Source organism: Ambystoma mexicanum, chromosome 6q (genome assembly GCF_040938575.1).
Source record: "Ambystoma mexicanum isolate Mex_15411 chromosome 6q, UKY_AmexF1_1, whole genome shotgun sequence".
NCBI classification, from domain to species: Eukaryota; Metazoa; Chordata; class Amphibia; order Caudata; family Ambystomatidae; genus Ambystoma; species Ambystoma mexicanum.
The window spans coordinates 598503012-598518190 of NC_090937.1; the positions used below are offsets into that span (position 1 = coordinate 598503012).

The 15179-nt window shown below is 43.9% G+C and overlaps 1 protein-coding gene across 3 annotated transcripts in view; it reads left to right on the forward strand.

Annotated features, from left to right (window-relative positions):
• The window catches only part of NDST4 (N-deacetylase and N-sulfotransferase 4), a 2547020-nt gene that overhangs the window by 2001632 nt on the left and 530209 nt on the right, over positions 1-15179 (forward strand). For all 3 annotated transcript variants that reach the window (XM_069631065.1, XM_069631066.1, XM_069631067.1), the window contains one exon: positions 7636-7818. In XM_069631065.1, the coding sequence (XP_069487166.1) occupies positions 7636-7818 (183 nt within the window). The remainder of the gene's footprint in view (positions 1-7635; positions 7819-15179) is intronic.

Genomic DNA, 15179 nt, shown 5'->3' on the forward strand with positions numbered 1-15179 from the left:
AGCCATGAGTGTTGAGAGCCAAGGCATTGATGGTGAGAAAAACCAAGGTGGCCTGACAACTCCTTGTGTGGAGTAATACCCCCGGAGCCATTGAGGAGGTGGGAATACATACTCAGACCACCACCCGTAACTCTCTGAAAGCCTTCACATAAGAGGCTTCTGTATGCAGCCTTCAACTAAACAAGTGCTTTGAGGTGGGACCTCAAAATATATGACTCCATGAGAACTCAGAATCGATAGATAGCACAAACCGGGACACAGTATATTTTCTACCATCTAAATCCACACAAAGTGCCACAAGACCTTCATCAAATTTGGCAATGAAATTGACTTAAACCCATCCAGGAAGTTTATATTTTGGACAGGGGAGATTATTTCCATGTGCAAGAGGAATGTGTGAACCTACTTGTAATTGACTGGTCTCTTTAAAACAAATGAATCAGTCAAAAGCTACAAGCAGTTGATGCAGCACACCTTCTTCTGTCCTGGCCACTTGCTGTTTGTCAGAGACCACTTCACTGAGCCCTGCAGCTGATGCTACTTGTGTTAAAGTTGAGGGAAAAATTGAGTTTAATATTTAAAATACATTTTACATTACAGGCCTTTAAATGCTGAAGCCACCATCGTAACTCATTTACATTTTGTCAAGAGACTTAAGTCGTAGTAGGTCGGATCACACCTTTTGAGTGAGGTCTTTAAACACTGGAGGGGATGATAATACAAAGGAGTCAGAAAACTGCATTAATGGATGCAGACATCATGGTATACAATCTTTTGCCTGCAATCTGTTGATCAGGGAAAACAAGATCGCACAACAAAGCCTTAAAGCCCACAAAGGGCTGAGTCCTGACCAATGCCACACACAAGTGCACGCAGGGGCTCACAGGCCTTTCCTGGGCATCCTGGAAGACAGAATGAGGCAAAGAAGGAAGGGAGCGGATGAACAAAAGGTGCTTCAGGGGGCGAAACCACCTGATGGATTCACTGCAGTGGGCAGGGCGGTTGTAGGCTGGTCGGGGGGTGCCGCTACAAAGAGACATTTGCAGTAAACTGCTCCGAATCAGCCAGAACAAACCTGCATTTTTTTGGAAGCGTCTTTAACAGCAGTTGTTTTACATTGAACCAACATCAGGCCTGTCATCATGGCCAAAGACCACTAGGACATTTGATCCAAAAGGACTGTATGGTGGATCTCTCATTTTATTGGCAAGATAGTATCCTTCGGTGTAGACTCGTGTATTATTCCTTGGTACTCACAGCAAAGTAGAGAAAGACAAATAACCCAAGGAGTGGTGAAGATTAAGTTCCTGAGACTCACAGAGAATCCTGTACTCTAGTGTAGGCCTGTCATCATCTGAACATGTCCTGTGAGGAAGGCGACAATGGTCCAATTATTTCACATGATAAGTATACCATCTAACGACACCACAAGGCACACATCCTGCTGTTTCGGGAACCCACCTACAAGTCTGAAATGCAGTGGCAGCCTGTGATTTTTTCAAGTGTGGGTCATAAATATTTTTCCATATTTATCCTGAGTGAGTGCCTGGCAAGACAGAAACATTTAATTGTGTTCAGAGGTGTTCTCTACAAGAATTATATTTTAAATACTAGATTAAAATGGTGCATTTTGCTGAACAAGTTTTAGAAAAAAGTGCTTAATAAAATCTACAATTAAGTATTGGTTCTTTTAGGGGAACACATGAATGCTTCAACAGATTCTAGGTCCCATCGGAAGATCTGATACGCTTGAGTGTGTGATGATTATTTATACCAAATTAATTCACAAGCCAAATACAAATTGTATGAAGTCTAACTTGACAGAAAGATCTGGCAAAGGTGTGCATTTATTCCTATACAAATACAAATCAGTCTAAATACGAGTGCCTACTTGCAAAACAAGATATAAATTGTGCTGCAAAATGGGGATAGCTAAAACATGTGCATACATTTAATTTTACCAACAGACCATGCACTGGTTTTGGGAATTTTTATAACATGGCATTTTGCATTACTTGTCATTTAGAAGAGGTAAAGGGTTGAAGTCTTGAAAGGTGAGGAGAGACTCCTACATCAGGGTGTGTTACCTTAAAGAAAAGGAAAAACACACAAAGCAAATATGTTTAGTTTAGTATAGTTTAGTTTAGTTTTTGTATTTGTATAGTGCAGCCAAACCCTGGGATAACTGGGCGCATTAGACTTAAAGAACAACATAGCTTACAGAAAGGTTGTGCATGTAGTACCGAGCAGATGACAATAATAAATACAATATTAGCAGTAATACCACGTTACAGGATGGTCCGATTCAAGCATATCGCCAGAATTAAAGGATAGACCGGGTTACAGAGTGGTCTGAGTCTATGGATAGCACAGTTACGGTATGAGAGCTTGTAACAAATTATTGCTGAGTTGTGAGCAAAGCCTTCACCTTGGCTCTGAACAACCAGAACAAGGTGTCTGATTTGAAATCCGGAGGGAGTGTGTTCCAGTGTTTCGCAGCTAGCACAGGGAAGCTTGCTCCCCCTGTTGTTTTCAAGTTAAACTTACGGATGTTTAGTTGGTGCAGATATGGCGATCTAGTCGGTCTGGATGTGTTATGTCTGGTAAATTTGTCTGATAAGTAACAAGGGGCTGTCAGGGATAGGCATTAATGTGTCATGAAGAGAGAGCGTAATTTGATCCTGTCATGAATAGGGAGCCAGTGAGCATCCTTTCTGAAAGTGGAGAAGATTGAGGGCACATCTGAGGACGTTATTCCGGAGAACCTATAGTCTATTCAGATTGTGATTAGAAGAACCAAGAATGAGTGTGTTGCAATAGTCCAATCTGGACAGAACCAGCGCTCGAGCCAGTGTGGCAACTGTTGGTGGATAAAAATGGTTTGCAGGTGTTGATAAGTTTATTGGTGTAAGCAGTGGATGAGATAGTGGTGTTTATTTGTTTTTTAAGCAAGAGTGTGAAGTCGAGATACACATCCAGCGTTTTGACTTCTTTTGAGACTTTTATAACATTTCCATCGATGGTGAAAGACTGGTACCAGGGGTCGAGTTTGTTGAGACGGGCTTGCGAGCCGTCTTGTCGTCATTTAAACACAGGCTATGGGTCGCCATCCATGCTTGGATTTCAAGGTAGATTTCATTTAGTTTTGCAACATCTTTCTGATAGCATTTGTTGAGAGTGATGAGGACCTGAGTGTCGTCGGCATAGTTCGTATGTGTGACACCCAGGTCATCAAGGCGGTCAAAGAGGAGCTTGGTAGAGATGTTGTAAAGCGTGGGAGAAATACAAGACCCTTGGGGGACTCCACATTGGATTGGGATGGAGTCAGCCACGGCAGAGGGGGCGAAGACCCTCATCGTTCTGTCGGGCAGGAGGGAACAAATCCATTTGGTGGCATTCTGAGAGAATGAAGCAGCCGAGGAGAGGTGTTTGGTCAGAATTTGATGGTCGACCAGGTTGAGGGCTGCAGACAGATCCAACAAGAGCAGGATGGCCAGTTTGCCCTTGTCTTTGGCTTCATCCATTTAGATATTTAGTTCCAGGAGGGCTGTTTCAGTCCTGTGCCTCGGTCTAAAGCCGGATTGTCGCAGACCTAGGAGGTTATTGTCTTCCAAATGTTGCTGTATTTGGAGGTATGCCACTCTGTCTAGTATTTTCAGGAGAAAAGAGACAGTTGTGATGTGTCTGTAGTTGGTCGGTATATTGGGGTCTAGGTTAGGTTTTTTGAGAGGTGGTAGGACCCACGCCTTTTTAAGGTTGTTAGGGACAGACGAGTTCTCAAATGACAAATTGATCAGGGTGGTGATGAAAGGAGCGAGATCTTTAGCCCCATCCTTGATGACTGAAGCAGGGCACCAGTCACCTTGTCAGTTAGAAGGTTTTAGGCTAGCAATTATGTTGATTACTTCGTCTTCAGTGACAGGGGAGAAGTGGAAGCGGGGGCAGTCTGGTTTGGTGGGGTTAGGTTCTGCACTAGAGTGGTTGATGGGGGTGAGGTTTTTAGATTCTGTCTTGGCTTGTAGGAGGGCTATTTTATTTGACAGAGCTTGTTGGATGTTGCCACACCAGGCTTTGTTCTTGATGCAAGCATCAGTGGGGGGCATCGGTGATTCCAGTTCTCTTAGGATGGAGAATAATTCTTTAGTGCCAGATTTGGCATTGTGAATTCTTGTGTTGAAGACCTTTTTTTTAGCGTTTGTAATGGCAGTTTTCTAGGTGGCTGCTGCAGTGGAGAACCTTTCTTTTCTTCAGCTGGCTTCAGATGTTCTTTTAATGAAACAGAATGCTTTTAGTTCTGCTGAGAACCATTTGTTCAGATGAGCAGGTGGTTTGGCCTTTCTAGATTTAAGTGGTGCTATTTGGTCTAGAGCTTGTTCCAATGTGTCATTAGAAAGTTCGACTAGAGAGGTTGGGTTACAGTTGGTGATGGTGTGACTGTTGGTGATTGGAAGTAGTAGGGGTCTTAAATTCTCTATGGTGATATTGTGTTTCTTCCCAGACATAATTTGTGGTGCAGTGGATGTAGGTGCACTATTGAGAGTATCTTTAAGTATGGTGAAGGTGATGAAATGGTGGTCTGTCCAGACGCATGGTGTAATGTCAATCAGGGAGATGTCACAGTTGGAATCGGCCAACCAGTCCAAGGTTCTACCTTTCGAGTGTGTGGGTTTATTGATATGTTGTGTAATACCTAGTTAAGTGACAGTGTCACTAAGCAGGGAGGCGTTCGCATCATTGGGGTCATGAAGACCTAGGTTAAGGTCACCTATTAGAATAATTTGTGAGCCTCGTTTAGAAATGGATTTCAGAAGATGGGTGATGTCCTCCTCAAATGTTTACCTAGTAGGAGTGTATAAAATGTTTGCCTGAAATGTGGGAATTCTGCTTTCCCAGTACAATTGAGGGAAAGGTATGGTACCATTGAAGTGGGAAGAGTGTGAACAGAAAAAAGAAATCCACCAAGAATACAGACTGATGCTAGGAAATGCAATATGTGAGTTCATTTCAGCTAAGGACAAATGGAGAGTCTCTGGGCAAAATTAGCAAATGGCTTCCCCCGCTGCAAGCCGGCTCTTGCATTCCAACTATTTACAACTGCAATAAAGTGTGGCATAGCCTGTGCCTGACTGGAATGCGGGGAGGGGCTGTAATCAAGGGAAGCTGAACTCTGAAAAAATACAAGAAAATAGAAGGTTTTCAGATTGAAATGGTGGTCAACTTCAGATAACAGGACGGGATGTCAGATGTCAGTAGGGCCTCAATAGCTACAGTGGGGGATTTCTTTGTGGATTTCCTTCAGTTTCACATCAGTGTGTGTAATGCTCCCATGTGGTTTGACGGTCCCAAAGCCCAGCAGAAGTTCCAGGGAGCCCTGGCTGGGTACCCAACTTTAGCCACAGGGAGAATTTGTAACGCAACCCAGCCAGAGCTCCAGGGTGGAAGGGGGTCATATCCCTGGCACTGGCGGCTGACTTACATGTGGATTGAACATCCCCAAGCCCAGCGGTGGGTCCCGGGAGTCCCGGGACATTCCCCATTCTTTCCCTGAAGGAGAAGCTGTGACGAAGGCCAGCTAGAATACCAGGATGGTTGGGGATCATATACCTGGCCTTGGGCACCCTCTCCTATGTGGGTTGACCATCCCCAAATGCAGCAGTAGCCCCAGGGATCCCTGACAGGGTCCCCATCCCTTCCTGAAGGTAAATTCTGTAATGCATCCTAGCCACACCTTTGGGGTGGTCGGCGGAGATGTCCCGGGCCTTGGGCACCCATCTCCCATGTGGGTCGACCATCCCCAAGCCCAGCCTGGAGCTCTGGCTGGGCTGCGTTACAGCCTTTCCCTCCTGGGAAGAATGGGGACCCTGCCAGAACTGCCACTGGACTTGTGGACAGATGACCCACATGGGAGAGAGCCACACAAGGCCAGGGACATCACCCCTGACAAATCCTGGAGCTCTGGCTCATCTGAGACAGTCGCTGCGCTTGAGGATGATCGCCCCATATGTGAGACAGCCCACCAAGGTCAGGGACATCACCCCGACTATCCTGGAGCTCTGGCTGGCCTGCGTTGCAGCTTCTCCCTGTGGGAAAGGTCGAAGACCCTGCCGGGCCTCACTGGGACTGCTGCTGCACTTGGGGATGGTCAACCCACATGGGAGACAGCCGCCCAAGGCCAGGGACATTACCCCTGAGTTTTCTGGAGCTCTGGCTGGCCTGTGTTACAGCTTCTCCCTCTGGAAAAGGTTGGGGACCCTGCCGGGGCTCCCCGGAACCGCTGCTGGGCTTGGGGATGGTCAAACCACATGGGAGACAGCCGCCCAAGGCCAGGGGCATCACCCCACCCATCCTCGAGCGCTGACTGGGCTGCGTTACAGAATTTTCCCCTGGAGAGGGAAGGGGACCCTGACAGGGTCTCCCTGGCACTGCCGCTGTGCTTGGGGATGGTACACCCACATGGGAAATGGATGCCCACGGCCAGGGACATCACCTCCAACTGTCCTGGAGTTCTTGTTGGCCTGTGTTACAGCTGCGTTCAGAACACGTTGTTCCTGAGAAAGGGACATGGATTAAGCTGAGAAGGAGGGTTTAATTGGAGGTGCTTAGAATCATGCATGGAAACCATGCATGGTCAGTAAAATCCCAGTGTCCCCGTCAAACTTTTTAAACTGGATAGGAAAAAACTCAACTCCGTCCACAGGAAATAAAAGATCTCGGACAGAAGCATAAATATCCTTCTTGATGAGCTTTGGGTTTTCTTTATGTACAGAGTGTCCTCTCATATGATTGCCTCACTCCTAAGAAGAAACAGCCAATCCTCCCAAGCTGCCTCTGAAGAGGAGCCATGAGCCGGGCAACTTCAAACTCTATTGGGCCACAACACCCTGGGATGACCAACTGGAGATAATACAGACGCTCGGGTAACAAGCGTCATAAGTGCGCCTTCAAGTAACTATATATGCAAGTACTGTTTTACCAGCATGTATGTGACTGTCACTCTGGGCTTCAGGTTCAGTGTATGAAGTCAATTGCATGTAATATTGAGGCAACAGCATAATGCAACCTGCATAGTAAAGTGTTCAACTCTGCTTATAATGTGATTCAATGTAATGTTCGTATTTATGTATATAGATAGATATATAAATAAATAATCTTTTTTTTAAATCAATATATTTTTTTTTTTTACATTCCACTCTGGTCACATGGCATCCACTTCTATATACTTAAAATCAATGGTGGGCGGGGTAGTGCATAGGCCTCTCTGTCATATTTTGTGCTGCTGGAGTTTGGGTGCCCATAAGTTAACTGCAACTATGAACATTAGATATGAGTTTGACAATAGTTTAGTAAAAATGAGCCTATGATAACTGTTCCATAACAGAACATATAATGGCAGATTGATAAAACGTGTGTATTAAGTTGATAACCTTGAACATAACATGCCATTAAAGGATGTGTGGTGTATTTCGGACTGTCTGGAATAAAACAGTATAGTTGCAGTTAGGTGAGGAGAGTGCATCGTGGCTCTATTACTTCATATCTATGATGATTTCTGGAGAGGCTGGCTTTCTGACGTCTGGCTTAACCTGCTGTCGCCCATTGCTTTCATTTTCTGAAGTGTTGACACTCTTCTTTCAGATCAGCATCTTCATGACCCACTTGTCTAACTACGGAAACGACCGCCTGGGTCTGTACACGTTTGTCAATCTGGCCAACTTTGTGCGAAGATGGACCAACCTGAGGCTGCAAACCCTGCCCCCAGCCTCGCTGGCTCACAAGTACTTCGAGCTCTTCCCTGAACAGCGCGACCCGCTCTGGCAGGTGAGATGAGACCTATAGTTGAGCACAGCCCTATCTATATATACGTCACACTGTCTTTGAGCAAAGCCATCACAGCTTTGTTGTGTAATGTAGTAACAAGTTACCCTATAAAATCCAATGTCGATTTCTATAAAAAAAAAATCACATGTAATTGACATTGAAGCTCAATTTTAAGGTTCTTAAGATATGTATGGTACAGGGATGGTAGACAGGTTATTGCTAAAATGGACATTTGTGTGTATTTATGTAGGGCTTAATGCTGGAGTCCTGCCACTTCTTGGCTTTGCAATAGCAGGTTGTGAAGATGAATGTGTCGTTATTTAGCACTTAATGCTGGATTCCAGTTGTTTCTGGGCACTGTAAAACCAGGTTTCATTATTATCATAATGGTACTCAACGTATCTGTTTCAGAAGGATAAATGGATGAGTTGCCCGCCCTTGGAATTAACTTGTCAAGTGCAGGCTAGACCCATGTCTGGGATGAGTGCTTAACTCCTGGGCTATCCACCCAGGCACTACTGAAACTGCAGTTGATTATTCCTGTAAGCATTAATCAAAGTAAAAGGGCAAAGTTATGCTTTAATATTCTTTTTTATGTACAATATAATTAATCAGTCCAAAGTAAATCGGTGTGACAAATTGGCATGTGAACAGAGTGTGAAAACCCTGGCTTTTTTAATTTATATTAAGTAATACAATGATGCCGGTAATTCCATCTCGGAAAGGGAAATCTGCTAATCAGATTCCCCTTTCATTAACTCCATGCCATAAGCATAGTGTGTAAGCATAGAGTGTACTTGTTCCGTGCTGCATTAGTATCCTGGTTTGCAGCGCCTGCTCTACCAGTGGCACAGAGTAGGTTCAGAGGTCACAAGTGCGATCTTTACAGCCGATGTGGCACCCATGTCTCTGCAGTGCAGTGGCTGCATATACAATAGCCACCACTGTTTCAAAAACTGCATAACCCCGAAGATGTCCTTGTGGCACATACAACTGTAAATATAAGCCATACTTGTGTTAGGGTATTGTGACAAGCAACTTTCAGAGTTATCCCAGCCAAATTAAATTGATCTTGCCCTTGCTAAATCAGATTCTATCTGGCCAGGTAGACTGGGAATAGTCCCAGGTTCCTCCAGGAAGGACAAATCATCATTACCATCCACTTCATCTTCATCAGAAATTACATCTGCATTATTATGGAATACCACTAAAAATGTACCCGCAGGCTCTCCCAGTCCATAGGTGGCACTAGACCTGGAGTGGTTCTCACTCTCTTAGATGGTATAGTAACCTCCTCACGACCAGTGGGTCATGTGGGAACAAAGTCCCATTCAGTTGGTGTTAATATCCAAGGGTGAACGGATTTAGGCAACGCACAGCACCCATCCACTGTGCCCTCAAGATTCTTCCTTTAACAAGGCAGTTTGGATGAGAGCCCTTGTCCACCTGTTGTAGTGTCTGGGCAGGTGCCCAACAAAGAGAATGCTGCTAAAAAGGGCCCTATGGCTCCAAACTGCAATTGCAATTTACTTCCCTAACTGGTTGGAAAGAGATTGAAAGGATAACTCTATAGTTCTCCCCAAAATAATAAGTAACAGAGTTGTCTATAAACAAGGCTAAATGTGTGTAAGTGAAGGACTGAGGTTCGAGTGGCACAGGGGTATCAGAAAATTCCTCCACAGCATTATTTACTTGCAAGCGTCCCTCCATGCTTCTATCAAACCACTGCAAGATAGAGAAATGAGCCTGTTGTGCATTTTTCAGAGTCTCTTTCATCATTCCCTACTGAATTATACACCTTCCTTTTGCCACATATTTTTACCAAACAATGGGGAAAACAATAAAAAAAAGGGAGTGGCATGTGCTGGCCTCATATTAGTGTTGAGCTAACTGACCCAATGAATCGGTCACTGTGGCTGGACTTGTTTTAAAAATATTGTAAGAAAGTTTACAAAAAGCTCACCCAGCACTACTTAAATCCTAAGCATTTTACATCCATTATTGTTGCATTACAATAACATACAAATGTGTTAGGAGTGTGGAATATCATACTGAAAGCTTTTAAACAAATTATTTGTTTCAAAGAGATGAGAGGGATGAGGAGAGATGGAGTGAATGTACTGGGATGATTGGGAGAGAGGGTGAAAGGAGCATAAGACCAGGATACCCACACAAGAAGGAGGCCTCCGGATTTCCCTTTAGGCCAGTCCACCTCTGCAAATTGAAACTTGTCTTTAGGAAAATGTTAAGATAGGCCCAACTATACAAATAAAGAGAACACACTCAATAAATGGAGTGACTCCAAGTGCACAAGAAAACCAGGCTTTAAACCAAAACAGATGGTCACTGGGAGAGCATTCAAAGGACAATCTCAAAATGGTGCTAAGAACAACAATGTTTAGAGGAAGACATCTTCATATTGACATCATTGTTAGTACAATCACCACAAACTTCTCTTCTCGTGCATGATTCTCTATAGATAATACATTTCAATCTAATCAGCTATTGATATTTTCCTACACTAGTCGATTGAAGGAACATAATTTAATTGGTCTGCTGTTAGATCACCTAACACCTTGCGCAAGTTACGTGATGGGAAAGGAGAGATGGGCAAACTGCTATGATCCCGTTTTAAAGAAGCTACTCCCATCGGTTTCCAGGCCTGAGGTCTTATCATCCAGCATTTTTTGTTGCCTTAAACTACTGGGAAAGCGAAGTGGCTGCACATTTGCAGATAGATAAAACACAGTTACATTGCTCTTATTACAAACCTAACACACTTGTAAAGAAGTTTCAAAGCACTGATTTCTTTGCAATTGAATTTAATTTAATAAAACGAATGTTATTCATTTTACTGAGCCATGTTATTCAAAGAAAAACAGCACATGTGTGTCAACAAGAACATTAAATCAAAAGTATTGAAATGACAAAGTTCACATTGCTAACAACAATAATGCACATGTCTCAAAATGCAAACACCTCCCTGCAAAAAAAGAACACCAGTCACATACCACTGAAACTAAAGAAAAGAAGTAAACACCTCACAGAACTTTGCTGGCGAAAACAACTTAGACACTGAATTAGCAGCGGTATCAATAGTATAGTATATCCTTGGAGCCATAAACCGATAGGGACTACTGCATCCACCAAAAGATGGTATGGGAACCTACGTCAGTGCATATTAATGTATGATGAAACGCAGCGCCACATGTTTGATTAATCCTGACAATATGGAAATAAAACAGAGACAATCTGTGATTCACTAGGTAGGATGTTTGATGTAATCTGCCAACTCGAGTTTCGGCTGCATACACGGCCCATCAATTTAGAAAGTGGCCTTGCCTTCTTCAGAGCAGAAAATGCTTCAGGACTGAGAGGTCATGGTGCACGGACCTAAAAATGCAACATTGTTGGTATTAAATCAGTGGACAAACCCATGAACTTCAAGGCACACTCTAACCAGATGAAGTTAGAAATTAAAAAATAAAAATTGAAAGTGAGCCAGTATGGAACATACCATGTTCTTGTTTTCAGATGTATAATCTTTGATGCTGTTTATGAACAAGAGTATGGCTCTCCCCATGAGGCCCCCTGTCCCCATCACCACACTCTATAAAGGACAAAATGTCCTTACCACTTTGTGCATTAATCTAATGTTAACTAAGTATAGGAATGTCATATTTCATCCTGCATTACAAAGTATAGAAGGGACTGACCTCTGCCGGGAGCCCTCCAGGTTCCTGACACAGAGATCAGTGCACAATGCACTCTGGTTGTGAGGAAGACACAGCCCAATGCACGGGACAAAACACTAAAGAAAACCCAAGAAGTGTTGTTATTAAGGATCTACAGCCGAGTGCAAATGTCCCAGTCCGCCCCACCATGTTACCGCAATGGCAGTAGCACCACAAGTTTTTGCACCAAGCACGTTTGTTCAGGGCCAGCCAGTTGTAAGCCGTTTGACTATCTGCCCAGACACAACACCAAAAATGCAACCACAGTCACGCTGGTGTAGTCCACTTGCTTGTTTACACTAAACTGCGCTGAGATTTCTGGTGGCGATCACACTTGCACATAGTGACACCAGGTCCTCATGGGTAAGCACCATACCCCTTCACTGCTGCGTTAGTCTGCAAGCCAGTTAGTATTGACTGGCTGTGGGAAGACTGTATGAGCCAGCTGTAAGTGAAGGGGCCCCTGAGGGAACCTCGGATGTGGAAACAAGGCACAGTCACCACACACGAATAGATACGCCAGACACGAGGTTCAGTTCCCAAAATCTAGAGTTTATTGCAATACAAAGAAGTCCCAGTTGGCCAAGTGGACCCACGCCCCGCGATGTGTGTCTAACAGACCTCGGGGGACGCAACAGAGCGTGAAACGTACATCAGTTACATATATACAAACGGAGCATCTTACAATCGGTAATGACACATGTGATGCCGCCCCCAATTCATTTCCCTTTGAATTAGAGGTGATGATTGACCAGTGTGACAAATATGACACCTTAGACCACCATATTTAGTAACGGTTTGCAATCTTCAATTTTACAGACATCATTCTTTATTTACGAGAACACAGCGTTTGTTTTTCATGGGCAAGCTGCGTGTAGGAGACTGGCACATACCAGACCTCTCTATCTCTTAGTTTCGATTCTCGCTCTAGAGGTCAGCCCGCTCTCCAGGGCCTCACTGGGCTCAGAAAGGGGGGCCGTAAAGAAGATCATAATTCAACTCTTTAAATGCTAGTTTCGTACATTGCTATTCTTTCAGGAGACTCGCTGGCATTCGTGTACTGATTAAATGCCATGCTCCCTGTCTTCAAGGACATCTTAAAATGGCTTCACTCTAGTTGAACTAATAGCTACGTAATAACTAATGACTAATGCATATATATTCTTACACTGTAAATGAGGCAGTTGGTCTTCGGCCAACCAATTATCATTCATTTCCAGACCCTCAAGGGGTGTTTAGTTTTTCTGGACTGACAAAGCATGTGACTTCAAAAGAACCTGTTGTCTTCAAATATTGAAAACCTGGTGGCCATCTTAAAACATTTTCATTGATCATTGATGGCTTGGAAAAAACCTGTATGAACACATGTATGGGTCACGCATACAGCGTGCAATTCGGAAAAGCAGAGAAACCAGGTTATTCACAACCAGCTTAAACCTGTGAATGCAACAAGTATGCCCACTACTTTTGGGCAATCATGCCAATATTGTGTCCGGCATGTCTTAATGCCGGGGGCAAAGTCCTTGAACCACAAACGAAGTTGGCGAAATCCCTGAATATGGTGAGCATACATGGAATTGGTTGAGGCTTTTTCAATATCCACCCTGTGCGTATATGCTTCAGCTATGTACCAGCACTGAACCATAAACTATTGGACGTCTGTGCCCAAAGGGGGGTCACACAGGGAGAAGTCACAAAAACAAGGCCCAGTGTAGCTCGTCATTGAGTCCTGACACATGGTTTTTCAGCTGAAAAATCAATTTCTGTTCAAGTCTGAACAGGTGTATGTCAGTACTATACTCCCACGTGTCTGGTTTGATTAGATTGACCATCATCCGGTGTATGTCCATGTCTGCATGTTGATATTCCATGAAATGAGACACCAATGGTGCAGTCAAATTCAGTTCCGAATCAGTGACCTGTGCTACCCTATCCTTTTCGACACTTTGTGAGTGGTCATGCCTATGTAGGCATACTCGCAGGGGCACAGGACCATGTACATAATGTCGGAGGTGTTGCAATTTGTATGTGACAATAGCTTCCACCAGGTGTTGTTGTGGAACATTTCGGTACTAGAAATGCAAAATTGGCAAGAGTTGTGGTTGCCAAATGGGTGTTGGCTGACTACAGGATTCCACATGCTGGAGATTGTGTTTCTTTGGGTGTGGGGAATTGAGAACCTTAAGTGCACCAAATAGTCCTTAATGTTCATTCCACATTTCAACTCGAATAAGGGTAACTGTGATGTGCACACCCTCCCCCGGACCCGGTTACAATTTTCTTTACCATTGATATATTGACCTGGGTAATCGTACTCCAAAAAGTCGTCATGCAGATGAGTCTGTCTGGAGCATCACTGCTAGTCTTCGGTGCCAACAAGACCTCACAGCCCAGAGGATACCACCAGTTAGCTGCATGCTTTAGCTTCTTGCACGTTATCTGCATTCAGTCAGACAGATGATGAGATTGTTTGCTTCCTTAGCATAGTCATCTTTGAAGGTGCCGTTTCTCCTAATGCGGAGCAACTGACTAAAAGGTACATTGTCACGGAGTGTGCAGGGAGGCTGGCTGGTATATACTAATGCTATGTTGTGGTCTCTTGGTTTTCTGTATAGACATGTATATTTCTTACTTTTATGGTGTTTGATAAGGATGTCAAGAAAAGGTATCTCCGCCATAGCCAGATGGAGGAGATATATGGATTATTGGCATACATGTGCCACTATTCAAATTGATTCATAAACAGGATCACTAAAATCGGGGTGAAGACTGCCCTCATCGCTGTCCCCTGCATTGTCTATCGACATATTTCTCAAAGGAAAAATAGTTCTGACCTGAAACTATTTTAAGTAGACCGGTAATGAATCTAGTAGGCACACCATGCGGCTGTGGGTGAGTGTTAATTCTAGTTTCCATGACCATGAGAGCATTGGAATATTCATGTATAGAGCTGCTATGTCACAAGTGACGAAGAACTCATCATCTGCTCTCAATTCTGTGCCATCCAACAGCCTGATTGTGTCAGTAGTGTCTTTCAAATATGATCTTGATTCTGCCATGAGAGGTTGTAAAACGAGTCCACATACTGGCCGGTAGGCTCCAACACTGATCCACACATGGAAACTATCAGACGCAGGGAGGATTTATTGAATCCTTGTGAATCTTGGGTAGAGCATATATTGTGGCCATCCTAACATCATATGGGATGAGGAACATGTCCTCTTTCTGAGTTATGTAGCCTGCCTCGATGCCCTGTGTACAGAGATCCGAAAGCTGTCTCATAATCGATTCTGTGTGGTCGACCCAGGAACGCTGATAATGCTGCCGGTTAGAGAGTAATGCTTGTACCATATTCTTATAGAAAGTGGAATCCAGGTGCACTATTTAATTGGATCGGGAATGAATGGTCATTGTTGGGAACACATGGTAGAGGACCACTGTTCAGAGCTCAAATTCATCTGTTACATTTCCTGCTATCCTAAATTGTGTGTGCTTCCCCTCAGCTGCCACTGAGGGCGCAGTGTATTCATTAATTATAGGATCACTTGGCACCTTGGCTACTAGCACCCGGTATTCAAGGATATGTGTGTTTATCAATGCTACCAATTGAAACTAATTATCTTTAAT